The following is an 18153-nucleotide window of genomic DNA, read 5'->3' as shown; positions in this document are numbered from 1 at the left end:
AGCTGGATATAAATCTAGCCTCAGATACTTCCTAGCTGTGTGACCCTGGGCAAGTCACTTAACCCTGTTTGCCTCAGTTTCCTCATCTGTAAAATGAGCTGGAGAAGGAAAGGGCAAATTATTCCAGTATCTTTGCCAAGAAAATCCCAAATGGGGTCACAAAGAGTTGGACATGATGAAATGATCGAACAACAAAACATGCCTATTGTGCATCAGGCATTGTGCTAAGGGCTAGAGATACAAAGAAAGGAAAATACAGTCCCTGCCCTCAAGGAGTTTACAATCTAATAGGAAAGAAGCTTAAAAGGGGTGTGTGTGTGTGTGTGTGTGTGTGTGTGTGTGTGTGTGTGTGTTTTGGGAGGTATGGAAGGAGGTATATGGCACAGGAAGAGAGAGGAGTATAAAATGCTTCAATGAGAATTAAGAGACCCGAGTTCTAATCTAATCTAATCAGGAGTTCCTCTTGTGTTTTGTGTCATGGAGCCCTTTGACAGTCTGGTAAAGCATGTGAACTTCTCAGAGCAATATTTTTCAATAATTGAAGGAAATGTTAAGTTTCAATTAGAGGTTAGTGAAAATAAAGATGCATTTTTTCCCTCTAAGCTCATGGACTCTCTTAAAGCAATCCATGGACTCCTACCTCAGGTTAAGAACCTTGTATGATCTTAAGAATATTGTATAATTTGGAGCAATTCACTTAACCTAGAACCCTCAGACTTAGCTTCTTCCTTTACTACAATCATTTCTAGTGATCAATAAGAAATAGTTCTCTGATTCTTCCATAAAAATTTGAAAAGAAAAAACTAAATGGCTCTTTGGCCAAGAGAATAATAGATCAAGGAGGAGCCATCTCTAGTCATCTTGATCTGTATCTTTCCACTGCACCCAGATGGCTCCAGAGGAGAAAGTGAGGCTGGTGCCTTTGCACAGCCCTCCCTTACTTAAATCCAATTCACTTGCAAGTCATGGCATCACCTTCCTGATGTCATGGTCCTCTTGGAGAATGAAGGACAAACAAACACTAATGGATGAAGATATAAAGTGGAAAGCAGAGGACACTTGGGAGGTAGAGAGGGGAGTATCCTAGGACAGTAGAAGCTAAGGGAATGAAGCAAGTCTTCACTAAGTTAGCTAGAAGAAAGTTTCTTGGTCTGAACTTGGTCTTTGTCTGAACTCTTGATCTGAAACTAGAAAGAATGCTGACTTCTCGGGGAGGCAAGAAGTAGAGTCACAGGTAAGAATTCTTTCACATCAGACTGAGGGGTCAAAGGATGGATTAGGAGATGCCTATGGAGAACAGTTGGGATGCCATAAAGGTTAGTGGGGGTGGGGTAGGCAACAACTGTGAAGGACAATTCAACAACAAGTGTCATATGAGAGGGGCCGGACGCCCCTTCTCCCGCCTCTGCCCCTCACCAAGATTCACTGAATGTCTCATAAGGGTCTGAGGGAAAGGAAGAATAAGGGTACCATGGCAACAGAACAGGGGATAGAGGTGAGTAAATCCTTTTAATAAAAGGATTAGTTCTGTAAAATTTGGATTCAGCTGCACTTGAGGACCTAGAAGGCCACATGTGGCCTTAAAACCACAGGTTCCTCACCCCTGGGTAAAGCAATGGTGTCCTGCTAGGTAGTACAGACAGACAGAGGGCCTTAAGATTTGAAGGTTAGAGTGCCCCAAGCATTAACCCCCTGAAAATGGCAGCACTCTGGGAGAAAAGCCACATTTGCCTTAACCTAGTTAGAGCTCTGCCAAAAAGAACAACTGTAGTCTGAGAATAATCTCAATTTGGTTCGTGTTAACAGGATTCCCTGTTACAATTCCCTTCTCAGTTAGGGTGAGATAACAGATATAAGGCACTTTGCAAACTTTAGAGTGCTATATGTGTCATTCATTATTATCAGTATTGTTATCCTCCAGTCCCCAAGCCTCCAGTCTAGTGATGACTTCATTTCTGCTGTATTCCTGCTGAGATCAGAGTTTATAGAAGAATACAGTATAGGAGTGTGCTGGTAAATGTTTAGCAACATGGCCTTTTTGGGGAAGGGAGGAGAAGAATGTATCTACACACACTTTTAAGTTTAATCTGCATTATTTACACTTTCCTAAGTCTGAACAAAACAATAATTCAGCGCTGATCTGTAGCTATCGCTGATTTCTCACACTGAAAATTTAATAATCCACTCTCAAACTTCAGTTAAAGCTGGCTCTAGCACACTCCTAGACAAAATTTCTCTTGGAATTACATGGAATACTGTTCTACGAGTCTAATAAATCCTCAGTACCTATATTAAGGTAGCTTCTGATACACTAAAAAATGGCAAGCCGAAAAGCATGTTCCTATTTACGTGACTTATTGGGTAATTCTCAGTAAGCCCAACAGTTCCAGGAACATCTGTGCACTCAGACTACAAACACATTGTTTTCACCTCAACCCTTGCAGGGAACACCACCCTTATGAAGAAGGGGCCTGTCATGTCTACCACCAACCCAATGAGCCCTGAGAAGAATAGCACTCCCCAGACTACTCATTACTCTCCTTCCAGCCTGCTCTGCAGCCACAGTCCAGGGAAGTAACCTTTGTAGAGATCTGACCTGACAATGGTCCTCTGCAGGTAGATATCCCCATCTCCTCAGTAAAGACCTAGAAAGGAAGGTTCTTGGCACCAAAGGCCGTGCCACTGTCAAATGGTTCAATATCAGAAATCAATATGGCTTTTATTAATGGAAATTACATTAAAGAAGATGCATTACCGTGTGTTTTGTCCCTGAACCCCAAGGACTATGGGGCTTTTCCATCTGACTTGCAGCTGAAACTTCCCATATGTGTTGTCTCCCTTTAATAGAATACGAAGTCCTTGAGAGCTGGGATTGTCTTGTTTTTCTAATTGTATCCTGGAAGCTTAGTACAGCATTTTTTTTTGTTCTTTTTAACCTAGCAAGCACTTAATAAATGCTTTTTCATTCATTTCCCTATATAATGCATCTTCATTCTCCTTTACTGGCTCCTTCCCATCTGCCTACACGGAAGCTTAGGTCACCCCAATCCTAAAAAGAAGCCTTTCTATGACCTTTATATACTTTCCAGCTACCCTATCTTGTTTCTATCCTCCCTTTCACCATTAAACTTTTCGAAAAAGTTGTTTACACCCAACATTTTCTCACCACCCACTCTTACCAATACCATGCAATCTGGCTTCTGTTCTTACCACTTAATTGAAATTGATCCCATCCTAATGGTTAAATCCAATGGCCTTTTATTCAGTCCTCATTCACCTTGACCTCTCTTCAGCTTTTGAAACTGTGAATCCTACCTTATTACATACTTTTTACCTCCTAGCTTTAGAGACAGCATACTCTCCCAGTTTTCCTCCAACCCCACTAACTGTTGGTTATTGCTCCTTTGCTGCCTCACCTTTTCCTTAAAACTTCAATGTGGATGTCCTCCAAAATTTTGTCATTGGCCTTCTCTTGTCTCTCTATAACTTTCTTCCTTGATAGTCCCATTTACTCCAATGCTTCTACTGCAATCTCTATGCATATGGCTCCCAAATCTATTTCAACCCTGACTTTTTTCCATCAACTCAGAAGATTTAATATATGCAGAAGAAAAAATTATCTTTCTACCTGAACCTATTTTGTCTTTTGAATTCAGTCAATCAGCCAGTCAATAAGCATTTATGAAACACTGACTGTATGACAGTCAGGTGGGATACAAAAACAAACAACCAGTCCCTGTTCTCAAGAAATTCACAGTCTAGTGGGAGAGGCAAAATATAAACAATGGTGTGCAAAGAAGATATATGCAAAATAACTGGAGATAATTAACAGCACTAGGGGAAAGTTTCCTGCATAAGGCAATGTTTTAAGTGGAACTTGAAGGAATCCAAGGAGACTAAGAGACAGAGATGAGGAGGGAGAGAATTCTAGGCATTGGGGAACAGCCAGTAAAAACTTTCTTGAGTTGGAAGATGGTGTGTCTCATGTGACAGACAAGAAAGTAGGATAGTGTCGCTATATCAGAGTACATAGAGGGGAGTAAGATATTAGAGGACTGGAAAAGTAAGGATGGGCCACATCATGATGGGCTTTAAATAACAAACAGAGGAAGTAATGGTGAACCACTGGAGTTTATTGAATAATAAATGATGATGACATGGTCAAGACCAATTTAACAACTGAGTGGGGGATAGGCTTGTAGAGTTGGGAGGGACTTGAGGCAGGAAGACCAACCAGAACGTTATGGCAATAGCAAGGCATGATGTGATGAGGGCCTGTACCAGGGTGGCAACAGTGTCGGAGAAGAAAAGGTAGACTACATAAGAGATGTTTGCAAGGTAGAATCGACAAGGCTTGGCAATGGATTAGATATGGAAAGTGGGAGAGAGTGCAGAGTCAAGGATGACACCTTCAAGCCTGGGTGACTGGGAGAATTGGTGATGCCCTCATCAATAACAGGAAAATGAGGAAGAGTAGGAGGACTTGGGGGTGTAATGGCAAGCAAAGTGGGACTTTTCACTGTTTTTTCTTTTGGAGTACTTCTCAACACTAAGGCAATCAAGAACCTTTGATTGAATCAAGAGTCTTTGATGACCTGCTTAAGTCACAAGAAAGCCTAAGTCACATGAGTTTGAGTCACATGGTTGTGATGCCCTCTGACCCTGAAGACCCTGAGGTTAGCTTTTTGCTTTGGGGATCACTCATTGGAAGAGCATTCATATGATTTTGCCAGACGAGACTTTGGGTAGCCATTAAGGATACTTTGAAAACCCAGATGTTGGTGCTTCTGTCTCTGGTAACTATGTATGTATTGCTATGGACAGACAGTTAGAAGCCCTCTCTGCTGACTTGTGTAATTTGCTCTGTTTATATAATTTTTGCTTGTAATTTCCGTTCGTGTTTTCTCTGAAGTTCAGGGTGCTGGCTTTCCCCCTGAACTAAGTGAATGATATATGTATGTTTAATTAAAGTGAGATTGTTAACCCCTTAAAGTTGCTTTCTTTAGAAAAGCAGATCAAAGAATCTGTGCTAGTGTTATTGGTCTTACACCCTCACAGCAGCTGCTAGCAGCAATGTTGTTAAAGGGGTGCTGGGGGGAGAGGGGAGATAATGAATTTGGAATTCACTATTTCTGAGGATTATACCACCCTTTTATCCAATCTCTCATGTTCAAAACTTTGGCATTATCCCTGATTCTTCTTTCTTCCCCACCTCTCCGATGGACTCCATTACTGAGTGCTGGTGATCCCACCTTTGCATTAACTTTTACATCGATTCTTCCCAACTTTATTACCACTGTCAGCTCATCATTGCTATCAGCCTAGACTACTGTGACAGTCTCTTTAATGGTCTTCCTGCTTCCATTCTACTGTCTCCCATCTAGCCTGCATAGCAAATTCTTCAGATTTATCTTCCTCAGACTTTCCTCTGCTCAAAAAATCTTCCATGGCTTCTCATTGTCCACTGGGTAAAGTTTGAATCCTTTACCTAGAATTCAAAATCCCTCCCCAAAATCTGGTATCCCTCAGCCTTTCAAGCTTTATCTCCTGTAACAGACCTCCCCAAATTCGATATTCTAGCTCAGTGATTCTCAAAGTGAGATTCAGTGACCCCTAGATGATGGGGTATGGGACTTGGACCCTGCAAAATGCAACCCAGCTCCTGAACTTTCCCACACATCCCCACTTAGATATTCAATAATCCTTTCAACTGTTCTTTCACTGTGCCCCCCAACCCAGCCCAGCACATTGTCTGTTACCTCTGAACCACACCAGGCTACTTCCCACCCCTTAATCCCATAGACCCCCAGTCTGTTACCTCCAGCCCATCCTAGGCTACTTGCTGCTCCTAAATTACTTCCAGATTTTCTCACAGTTTTTCAGTATAAAATATCAACCTTATCCCAATTAAATTGCTCAGATTCTTAAAATCTGGCCCACTTGTACTGGTATCACAAATAGTGTAGACTTACTAGGAATCTCACCTACCCCAACTGGTGCCGCTTTACTTATCTATATCTATATATCTATATATATATGCATATATATATATTTATCTATCTATTTGTTCATTCAGTCATTCATTCATTTATTATTTTTAGTTTACAACACTCAGTTCCACAAGTTTTTGAGTTCCAAATTTTCTCCCCCTCCATCTTCTCCCCTCTTACCACCCAAGATGGCATGTAATCTGATATAGCTTCTACATATACCTTCACATTAAATTTATGTTCATAATAGTCAAGTTGTAAAGAAGAATTATAACCGATGGAATGAGCTATAAGAAAGAAGAAACAAAACTAAAAAAGAAAAAAAGCCAACTGGTGTTTTAATAAACTACTTGGACTGAAAAGAGGCTTGAGTGGTGGAATTCTTTTGAAGGAGACTCACACCCTTTTGCCCTTGAGTTTTTGGGTTCCCAAGACCCCTAGAACTGTGATATAGAGACCCCAAGACATTTCTAAAAATAGTAAAATGTTTTAATTTGTAATGCAGTAAATATTGGTAGATATAACCCACATAAACAAAAGCTCTTGGGGGTGTCCTCAATAATTTTTGTGATTCTTAAAGGGGTCCTGAGACCAAAAAGTTTTAGAACTACTCTTCCAGCCAAATTAGACTCCTCTCTCTCAAAAACACAGTCTGAGCTTCCTTGTCTCAGACCTTGCTCACTCTTTAGTTGTCCCCTTATTTTCTTGTCAAATTCCTATATATCTTTCAAAGCCTAATTAAAATACTAATTTTCCCATGTGCCTGATCCCCAAGGTTTCTAGTTTTCCCTCTCTGACATCATATAACACAAAACTCTAGAAGATGATGAGAGGAGGATAGACAAGATGATGAAACACATCGAGAGCATATCACATAAGGAACTGGAACTGTTTAGCCTAGGGAAAAGAAGTGGGTGAAGGGGAGGTTGAGGGTAGAAAGCAGAGCCAAAATAATTTGGTTCTGTGAAAGAAGCACTGAACTTAGAATCACAACCTGAACATGAATCCTCACTCTCCTATTTACTACCTATAGAACCCTGGACAAGTTGGACTAGATGACCTCTAAGGTCCCTTTCAGGTCTAGATTAGACACTAACTCATGTCTTCAGGCAACTGAAGAACTGTCACATGGAAAACAAATTACACTTGTTCTTCTTAGCACCAAAGGGCAAAACTGAAAGCAAAGAGCAGAAGTTTCACAGAGGCAAATTGAGTTTTGTTTTCAAGAAAAAAAAAATATTCTAGAAATTGAGTCAATTTTCCAAAATGGAATGGGCCAGAAAATAGTGGGATTCCCATTAGTAAAGGTCTTCAGGCAAAGGTTGGATGACCACTAGTGAAGTATGTTATGGAGATGATTCTTGTTTAAGTATTAAGCCTGGAGAACAAGGCCAGTGTACAGCTTCTGGAGTTAAGAGATAAGGGTCCAGGAGGTTAGCCCATAGTTTCTGAAGATAAAGAGACAACCAGGAGGATGAGGACTGGAAAGGGGACCACTGGATTTAGCTATTATTTGAAGTTTACCTAAGGTATGTCACTTAATACTGTGAATAACATTTTCTTGTGTTTGAATTTCATTATACTACCAGATAGGTGCCATGCTTTGATCATTAAGTACACATTCAATAGATCATTGAAATAGAAATGGAAAAGACCTGAGGCCACTTAGTCTAGGACCCACTTTTTCTTACAGATGAGGAAACTGAGTCCCATGGAGGTTAAGTTACTTGCCCAAGGTCATACAGGTAGTAATTTAGATCCAGTACTCTTTATATCATATTAGGAAGTCTCCAATAAATGCTTATGGAAATGAAAGGGCATAGAAGATAAAGGAGATGAAAATAATTTTTTTAAAGTGTCAAGATCTAGGGTTGCGTTGCTAACCAAAAATGGGCTCCTTAGCACTTAGTTCAACAAGTGCCCTTGAATAATTTGGCTTTTGTTCCCTTTGAATAATTCATTGAGCCTTACTAGGTGCTAAGCCCCAGGCCCAAACCCCTATTAGGTGTAAAACCTTAGTGGGTGTGGATTGGCAACTAAGGTGGGGCCCAAGGTGGGGCTAACTCCAGGGAGGGCCTAGTTTACATGTCTGGGAGAGCAGAGGCTTTTAGACCACATGGGTTTAAGCCCGCCTCTTTGTGATGATTCTAGGTCACGAAGGTGAGTCACATGTGTGACTCACCCCTGACGCTGAAAAAGATATAAAAACCAGGGGTTGGCTGTCTGTTCCTTGGAGCTCTTCACTGCAGCAGTGGTGGCTTGAGTGACTGAGCCAGCCCTTGTTCTGAGCTCCCGGGCTGAACCTAGATGTTGGTAACTATGAATTGTATTGGGTCTGTCTGTTGATGTTTGTAATTTGTTTGTATTTTGTTCTGAAGTTCAGGGTGCTGGATTTTTCCCCTGAACTAAGTGAATGCTGTCTGTATGCTGGATTAAAGTAAACTTGTCAACCCCTTCACCTTGCTTTCCTCAGTTAAGCAGATCAAAAGAATCTGTGCTGTTGACAGCTTTCTGGGTGCTGGCTGTAGGTAGATCTTACACCCCCACAGAAGCTACTAGCCAGATTGTTGAAACAAGGGTGAAGCTAAAGAAGTATCTTTTGTATCTCTCTCTATATAGACATAGATAGATAGATATGTGATGTAGGCATTTTATACTAATACAGACTCAAAACTGTTATGGGTTGATACAAAAATAAATCATTGGAAGGAGGTATGTTACTTAGCCATCCCCAAATGTAGTAATGCCTCCTGAGTTCCCCAGTGTGGTTATAGTTTTGGACAATTCTAATTTTTTTTCTACAAATTCTAAAAGCAAGTCAGATCTCATCACAAATATTACTAATGGCAAACCAAAGTTTTAGCAATGGAATGTACTGACATGAGAAGAAAAAAAAAATAATCCATCCCAAAGAAACCTCTTATTTCTATGGTGGCATTAAATTCTGTGTATTTAATCTTGAATATACTCCATGTTTTAATGACTTTTGGAAAGGAAAAAGAACCACCTTTCCTCCTTTTCATTTGATGCTAGGCAATGACATATTTTCTACCCCACTCCTTCCCAAAAGAAGGAGCAAGTCTTGTCTGAAGGTATATATTTGTCCACTGTGAAATTCTGTTGTTTTTAACAATTCATTAGGCCAAGAGAAATTTGAATTTAATAATCTAATCTAAATAGCTCTATCTCCTAATCACTGGGCTCATCCTTTGCCAATATAAGTACACTAAAAATACACCAATTAAAACTTTTAGAGCTGGAAGAGACTTTTGAGATCAATTAGTCTAAACCTTGATCCTGGAGTCAGAGAATTAGGATTCGACTACAGCCTCTGATAGCTGTGTGTCCTTGGGCAATCAATATGAAGGCATTTAAATTTAACTTAATTTTCTCATCTGTAAAATTGGACTGGGAGAGCTGGACTAAATGACCTTTGAAGTTCTTTCCACTTTAGATCTATGATCCTATGCCCCTTCATTTTATCAGTGAAGAAGGAGAAGCTCAGAGGAGTGAATTCACCTGCTGGAGGTCACACAGCTAGTTTAGTGGCAGAATGAAGCCTGGATTTCAGGTCCCAAGACACTGTTCCAGAGCTAATTTTCTGACTGCATTCCGATGAAGTTAAGTGTTAGTAGACAGAAAAGGGGAAATAAGTTTTGGATGGGAGGAGGGAAGAAAGCAGGGGGAGCCAAGACAGAGGGGGAGATTCTGGAGGGGGAGAGAGGAAGTGAAGAAATAGGGAAAATGAGGAGGAAAAGGGTAGTGGAAGGAGAAAAGAGAAAGGGGAGAGAGGCAGGAAGAGCCGGGATGAGAAAGAGAAATGGACAGAGATCAAAGAAAAGGATAGACAGACAGAGACAGAAGCACAAACAGAGAGACTAGAGACATGAGAAGAGAAAAGAAAAGAAATGGGGAAAATCAGGGAAACGGGAGATATAGAAAGGGAGGGGGAAGAGGAGAAACGGGTAGAAAGATGTAGAGAGAAAAAGAAATGGGGAAACCAGGGAAAGGGGAGAGAGAGAGAGAGAGAGAGAGAGAGAGAGAGAGAGAGAGAGAGAGAGAGAGAGAGAATGAGGATGAGAAAAAAGGGAAGAGAGGAAAAGAAGGGGAAAAAGAAAAAAGGATGAGAGAAGAAAGGTTGAGAGCAAAAAAAAGAGAAGAGAAGGAGGGAAGAGAGTAAAAAGAAGTTAAATCAGAGGCAAGAAAGAGAAGGGGTAAAAGAGATGAGCGAGGAAAACAAGAATTTGGAGAGTAAAAAAGTGAGAATAAAAATAAAAGGGAAAGTAAAAATAGCGAAGAGAGAAAAAGACCAGGATGGGAGAGTATAAAAAGGAGCGAGGAAAAAAGAGGCGAGGGGGAAAAGAGAGGTAAAGAAAAGAGAGAAGAAAGGGATGCAAGGGGGAAAGAAGGGATGCAAAAAAGAGGAGTGAAACAGAAAGAGGGGATATAAAGAAGAGGAGGAGTGGAAGGAAAGGAAGAGGAGAATGGGGGAGGAACAGAGAGAAAGGAAGGGAAGGAAGAGAGAAAAGAAGAGGTAGATGGGGGAGAAGAGGAAGAGGAGAAGTGGAAAGAGCCCACCGCCAGCCGCAGAGGTGGCACATACCTGAGCTAGAGTAGCCCTAGACCCCGCCCCCTGGCCCCCCTTTCCCCAGCCCCTCGAGGCTCCGCCCCTGAAGGCGGGGCGGCCGAGCTCAGGGGCGGGGCTGGCGAGTGCCTAAAGGGAGCGGGACAGATCCTCTCACTTCTGCCCCTGGGGGCCGGCCAGCCGGGGCGGGGCTGGGCGGAGCGTCGATTCCGTAAGGCGCTCCCGGGGCCCCCGAGCCGAGCCGGCGGCGCCCTCCCGCCCAACGGCTTGTCAACAGTCGCAGGGGTCCGGGAGGGAAGCCTCGGAAGCGGGCGAGGCCGAGCGTGCGTCCCGGATCCCCTCCCAGCTGGGCGGCCACACTTGGCCCCGGGGAGGGGGCGGGATGTGCTCCGCCGGGGAGCTACTGCGCGGCGCGGGCGGCGACGGGGAGCCGGACGAGGACGGGGACGGAGCCGACTCTGGGCTGGAGGGGCCGGAGCCGGGGCCGGGGCCGGCGCCCGCGAAGACGGAGGAGCCGGAGGACGGCGGCCAGAGCCTGCTCGCGGGGCAGCAGCAGCAGCAGCCGAGGCGGCGCGGGCGGCCGCGGCAGCAGCAGCAGCAGCGTGGTCCTGGAGGAGGCGGCCAGGAGCAGCCGGAGCAGGTGAGCGAACGCAAGAGCGGGGCCGGAGCCCCCGGGGGGCTGCTTGCCGGCCGGCAGTGCCGGTGCGTGCCCGGCGCCAGGGGGACGGACCCGGGCGCAGCGCTGTTCCACCCGGGCGGCGGCGAAGTTTCACTCCTGACCGGCTCCGCGCCCCGACCCCCCCGGCCTCGGACTCGGCGCCCGCCGCGGGGATGGGGGGCACGCTGCTCCCTCTGCCCCTTCCCCAGGGGCCGCTCGGGGACTGCGTCATGTGGGCAGCTTGGGAGCATCTGGGTCAAGGTGTGTGCGTGGACGGGACCGTGGAGGGGGCGCGGCGTGCCTGCTCTCCAGCGTGCGCAAAGAGGAGCCTGGGCAGCCGCGGGTGCTCTGGGCATCCCCGGAGTCCGAGGGTCCTCTCCTCGTGCTTGGATGCCTGCCCACCCGCAGCAAGGTGCAGCAAGGGGGAAAAGTGGAGTGTTGGCACCCGAGTTCGGAGCCCGGCTCTGCCACTTCTGTTTTCTGGAGCATGTCGCTGATAGTGCTCTGAGCCTCCATTTCCTCATAGGGTAGAAAGAAGAGCATTGAGCCGAGTGATCTCAAAAGTCCCTCCCAACTCTGAAATCGTGTGCTTTTATATGTGCCAGCATGCATACCGTACTCCCCTCTCCGGCTCTGACATCGCATGATTCTTTGTATAAATACCTTTAAAGTATGGTATATATACTACACACACATATAATATCCATACATGGTGTGTATACTATACATGTCTGTGTGCATATATACATACGTGCATATGTACTATACACATATAGTATATAATAAAGAATCATGTGTGCATATGCAAAATGTGTGTATATATGTGTGTGTATATGTCATATATACAAAGAATGGTGTGTACATTTACAAAGAAATATGTGTGTATATATATATACTACATATGGTATGTATACAAATATGCACACTATATACTATACATATATGGTATGTATACAAAGAATCGTGTATATATACACAGACACACTATATATAATATGTGTGTACATATATGTGTGTGTGTGTATATATATAGTCCATCAATAAGCATTTATTAAACTATTACAGTGTGCCAGGTGCACAACTAAACTCTGGAGAAATAAAGAAAGGTAAAGACAGCCCCTGTTCTCAAGGAGCTCACATTCCAATGGGTGAGACAAGTGTGTAAATGACTGGTTACCCAAGATATATATAGAGTATACTGGAGGTGAGCTCAGTGGGAAAGCACTAACATTAAGGGAGACAGGAAAGGCTTCTTGAAGAGAAGATGAGATCTTAGTATAGACACAGAGACTGTAAAAAGTCAAAGCTATTTGATCTGAGTGGCTTCTGAGGTCCCTTCCAGTTCTGAATCTGTACCTTTAAGAGTAAAATGACATTTTAAAGACACTGGGAAATATGTTTTTCTCTTAGGTCATTCTCATACTTACCCATTTGAATGTTTCTGTTCTAGAGAGGACTAAATCTGGCCTAAGTCGCTCCTGGTTCAGGTTTTTTTCTTTTCCTTAGAATCCTAAAACAGCTGGTTTTATATGCTGCCTATATGTGGATATGTATTTTGCTTTCTTTGTGTTTCCCATGCTTAGCCCCGTATTTGGCATGTAGTAGGTGCTTAATAAATGCTTATTGACTAACATATATGTGAGGACATAATCTAGTGTTCTTTTCACTTTACTGTGGAATCAGGAGATCTGCATGAAATCCTGACTGTCCTCACTTTGCCATATAATCTCGCATGAACCACTTAAGTTCTCCGGGCCTCATTTTCCTCAGAGTAAAAAGAGAGAAGTGAGCCCAATGATCTCAAAAGTCCCTAGCCATGCTGCCCTTCTGCAGTTCTATATGTGATTGTATACACATTGTGTAAATAGCATATAGGTACACAAATACTGTATTTTGTGTGTGTAAGTGTGTTCAGGAACTGAAACCACAAACAAATGCTTTTTGATATGGAGCAAGTTATTTCTAATCTCTGAAAGCAAATAGAATCGCAAGCCGATAAAGAAGAAAAAGAAAAGTTGGGTTTATATAAGAATCAAAGGTGGAAGGGAGATGAGATAAGGGAAAATGAGAAAGTGGGCAACTCCAAAATCCCTCCCAGGCTGTTCCAATCTCCTAGTATCCTCAGTATATAATCACAACAATGGAGAGAGCAAAGTTTAAGGTGAATTTTGACTAGTAAATACATTCATTCATAGTATGAAAAATGACCTAGGTAAATCAGTTACTAGTCACATTAGTTGGTAGGAATACAATTTATCGTATATTACATTTAAATGATTTGCCTACGTATTGAATGAGCTCTTTGTTCATTTTACTTTCCTTGTATCCCCAGTGCTTATCACACTGCCTGGCACACAGCAGCCACTAATTGCTGGGTCACTGACCGACTGACTGATCTATAGCTTGGTGAACAGAATTATTATATACCATCCTTCTCACCTGTTCTTTTCTACCCTCCCTCAGACATAAACTCCATGTCTAAATTAGTAGATATATTCCAGTCAAGATAAATTATTTTAGCATGTGAAACAAAAATCAGAAAATACATTTTTTTTTCAAAACCACCCAAAAAAATGTACTTTAGCACTAAGTTCACCTTTGACAACCTTGATTTATCACTGCCAACTATGGAAGAGATGATAACTAAAGCTAAGAACTGGTTACCAGGATGTTAGAACCCCTTCCTGGCACCCTCTCCGGGGTGGTTGCTTAGTGACTCAGTAGCAAAAAGCTCGACTTTCTTATACCTTAATCCCCAAAATGGAAAAAAATAAAGCCTAGGAATCAGAAACCTAATTGAAATGGCTTTGGAGAGGGGGGTGGTTTGGTGTCTGGGAGGGAAATTCAAGTTGTGGTTTCCTAAATAAATGATCAGATGAATCTGAAGTGTTTGATAATAGCTAACATTTATACAGTGCTTTTAGGTTTGCAGTAAAGCACTTGTTTTATATTATCTCGTGGGACCCTCACAACTCTGTGAGGCCGGTGCTGTTATTCTTATCCTAATTTTCCAGACAAGGAAACTGAGGCAGAATGAGGTTAAGGGACTTGCCTGGGATCATGGGGCTAATAAGTGTCCCAAATAAAGATCTTTATGACTCTGGTAGGCTAGCTACCACTCCACTTAGCTAGCAATTCTTACAAGGTTAACTTGTTGCTAATATGGGTGAGTCCTAATTTATGGCCCTTATGTCAGTAAAATTTGTTTATGACAAAAGAAAAAAATGAACAGAAGAGCAAAGGAATATGCTTAACAGTATTAGAGATTTTGTATATGTCACTATAAGACATGCATATCTTTCCGGATATGCATGTCTTATAAATGCAAAGTTCAGTTTCCTACAGACTTTTGAAAATGTGAATAGATTATTTGATTTGGCAGCCGGAAGAAAGTTTTTAGCCAAGACCACTAGCATTTTACAGTACTGTGTAGTTGAAAACTACACTGGAGTCATGATTGATTTACTCAATCAATATTACAGGTATACCAGTATTATTCAATACTTCTTAGTCAAGAAGCCCAGAACATTAAAATCCATTGCAGTTAGAAACTGAATCCATTCTTAGCAGACAGAAACAAATTCTAGAAGAAAAGCAAGCTATCATCATCATAAAGAGGTTTCGTTGTTATCTTATCGTGAAAATGTAATTTATAATTTCACCTGTTGCCTGTAGAAGGGCTATTGACTACAGCAAAAAAAAAAAAAATGGTAACCAGGACAGTTCTGAACCACCACCCCCACCTTCCCTCCTTCTTTATCTGGTGTCCTTCTAGTGACAGGCAAGCAACAGGTACTTCCTACATGCTGGGTACTGTGTTGGTCATTGGGGATACAAAATGCAAACAAAAACAAAGACAGTCTCTGCCATTTCTCTAATGGGAGAAGACATCACATAAAAGATTGCTGAAAAGAGTGGAAGGAGGGGGTGGGGTGGGAGGATAAAGGACCAGAAGGTACCCGTGGCAAGGGCATTGTGGCAAAATCCAGAGAGTCTAAAGCACAACTGGAAGGGGAATGAAGGATGACAGGCCTGGGCCCTTAACAAAAGTTAGACTCCAGAAGGAATTCACCAATGGCAGAAGGGGTCTGAGCAGATGCGTAGTCCAGGGTGAGAAGGCAGCCTAGGCATGGGAGAAAACTCAGGAGAGTCAAGTGGCAAAAGAACTTGACTATCCCCTGAAGTGGAAATGAAGCAGTATTGATGGGTATTCACTATGAAATGGTATAATTTTGGAAAGCAGTGAATAAAACATAAAAACAGCTCGCAAAACTGTTGGGTTTGTTTTTTTTTTTTTTCAATTCCCAATTGGGTTCCATCAGTTATTGAGGAGAATAAGCTGAATTGCATTTGGGAAGTACTTTTCACAGATCCCAAGCTGTTCCCTGACAGAAAAACCCATCTTTTTTAAAACCAAAGCTCTCCCTGTGACACTTTTTTGACTGTGAAACATGGAACACTATCATGAAATCTCCAAAGAATCAGAATTATGGGTGACCCAAAGGTCAGTGGATGATTGTGAGTAGGCTGTGATAGCAATATGTTACCAATGATGGCATCCATGAAAGAAGTGGTACAAAACAATACAAGGGCACAAAGTTAGTCCATAAGAAAAGGAAGTAGGCCATTCAGGGAATAACAAAAAAGAGTCGCCTTGGTGCTACCCTGGAATGTAAAAAGACCTGGAAAAAGGCAGGATGGCTGGGTAGTTAAATCCTCTTTGTTGAGTCATTCTTAGTCATGTCCAATTCTTCTTGACCTCATTTGGGGTTTTCTCAGCAAAGATACTAGAGTGGTTTGCTGTTTCCTTCTCCAGCTCATTTTACAGTTGAGGAAACTGAGGCAGACAGGGTTAAGTGACTTACCCAGAGTCATACAGCTAGTTAAGTGTCTAAGGCCAAATTTGAACTCATGAAGATGAGTCTTCCCAACTCCAGGCCAAGCACTCTATCCACTGCACCATCCACCTGCCCGAAATTCTCTATGGAAGATGTTTTTTTTTTGGATAGGGCTCACTCAGGATGCTGTTATTTGTCCTTCATTCTTGAAGAGGACCAGTGACATCAGGAGGGTGATGCCTTGACTTGCAAGTGAATTGGATTTAAGTGAGGCAGAACTGTGCAAAGTCATCAGCCTCACTCCCTCCTCCAGAATCATCAGAGTCCAGTGGCAAGACATAGGTCAAGATGACTGCTAATGGCCCTGGATGCAGTGGGGGACCATGACTTTTTTAAGTTAAGGTCTTTCCCAGGTCTCAGTTTCCTCTAACTTCTGAATCCTAGCTCTCTCTGCTGTACCAGGAAAGGGAACAGAATATGGTAGAAAGACCACTTAGGAGGCTATTATAATAATCTGGGTAACAAGAGGTGAGGGCATGACTGGTGGCCGAAGTAAATGCTCAGAGGAAAGCAGAGAGATTAAGAAGATGGAGTCATAGCACTTGGCAACTAATTGCTTATGAGGGGCAAGAAGATGACCCCAAGCCTGGATGACTAGATCAAGGGAAAGGGAAGTTAAAGGTGTACAGTAGGTTTTAGGGAAGAGATGAAACATCAGAAAGTTTGGCATATTTGGGAACAGGGCGAGTCTGCTGAGTGGTCTATGCCCAGTGTCTTCTTTCCTCTAGCATTCAGACTAAGATTGGTTGAGAATACATTCAGTGCTGTAGAGCTCCCACATCCAGGAGATCACAGCTTCACCTTAGTATCAGAGTATTCAAAATGTCAATAGGCTATCTCTCAAAGACTGTGGATTCTATAAGTCAGGATGTTCGTTGTGGTAAAAGACAATGTTATAAATGGTGGTTAGATTTCTAAATCAGCCCAACAGAGGCACATTTAGTTCATAACGTAGCTAAACTAGTAACTAGCCTGAATTATTGGTCCTGGAAACAATCAACCATCTGGTATAAAAGGAAGGATGAAGAGGCTCACCTCCTCCTTTCCAGGTGTGAGCCCAGCCCTACGCAAAACTAAAAGAGGGCAAGATTTTTTATGGCATGCTATACCTGTGTGTGCCTCTTTCCTACCAATTACTGCCTGTCTCTCTTGCCCCAAATCATCCAGTGTGCCTTATGCCATACTGACTGGCTGTCCTAGGTGAGGTAGGGGAGGGCAATGTAGCTCTGAAATACTCATCTCCAGCCGCTTTCACCTATCAATCCTTCAAGACTCATTTCAAGTCATATCCCCTTCAAGGACACTTCTCAGTTCTTGGTATTGATTGGCACAGTGGACTAGAGCACCAGGCCTGGAGTGAGCCAGGAAGATCGAAGTTCAAATCCAGCAAGTAAATGGCAAAATGCTCCAGTATCTTTGCCCAAGAAAACCCCAAATGGAATTACAAAGAGTTGGATATGACTGAAATGACTGAAAATAGAAAGATTGCTCCCAAAGCAATCCATGCACCCAAATGACACCCTCTTTGTCCTTTTTCCTCTTCTAAAGCAGAATTTCCCTTACTTCAGTGCAGCTAGAACTAGCTCTTGGAAAAAAATTAGTCTTACTGAGCTAATTCGTTTTTGTTGTTCAGTCATTTCAGTCATATCTTTGGTGTCAACAACATCATGTTGTTGTGTCTTGGAAGCAATATTTTGTATGTGAAGAAACTGGGACATGATGTTGTTGACAGTCAGATAGAGCCAGGGTAACTTATTAGAAATGTCTTGAGTGCAGCTCAGACCTTAGGACAATGGATGATTTCAGTCTCTGGTATGGGTTGAACTAGATGACTTCTGAGGATACCTTTCAGCCTTGAGATTTTTATTTGAAATTCATCCACATAACCATGATTCAAATTTCTTGTAGAATTTGGATGGATATTCATTAATATCTGACACTATAGTCCAACTGTCTCTATAGAGTAAAAAAAAAATGCTCATGATATCACGTGGGTTCAACACAACTGCTCACTCTTTGGGA

At 42.5% G+C, this 18153-nt stretch overlaps 1 protein-coding gene across 1 annotated transcript in view; it reads left to right on the top strand.

Annotated features, from left to right (window-relative positions):
• The first annotated feature begins 10304 nt into the window (after positions 1-10304).
• FAM241A (family with sequence similarity 241 member A) overlaps positions 10305-18153 on the top strand; it is an 88432-nt gene continuing 80583 nt past the window's right edge. Inside the window, exons 1-2 of the mRNA XM_036764942.1 lie at positions 10305-10357; positions 10756-11215. Of these exons, the coding sequence (XP_036620837.1) occupies positions 10305-10357; positions 10756-11215 (513 nt within the window). The remainder of the gene's footprint in view (positions 10358-10755; positions 11216-18153) is intronic.

The sequence above is a fragment of the Trichosurus vulpecula genome, chromosome 6 (assembly GCF_011100635.1).
Source record: "Trichosurus vulpecula isolate mTriVul1 chromosome 6, mTriVul1.pri, whole genome shotgun sequence".
Taxonomy (NCBI): domain Eukaryota; kingdom Metazoa; phylum Chordata; class Mammalia; order Diprotodontia; family Phalangeridae; genus Trichosurus; species Trichosurus vulpecula.
This window is presented reverse-complemented; position numbering and strand designations above follow the sequence as displayed.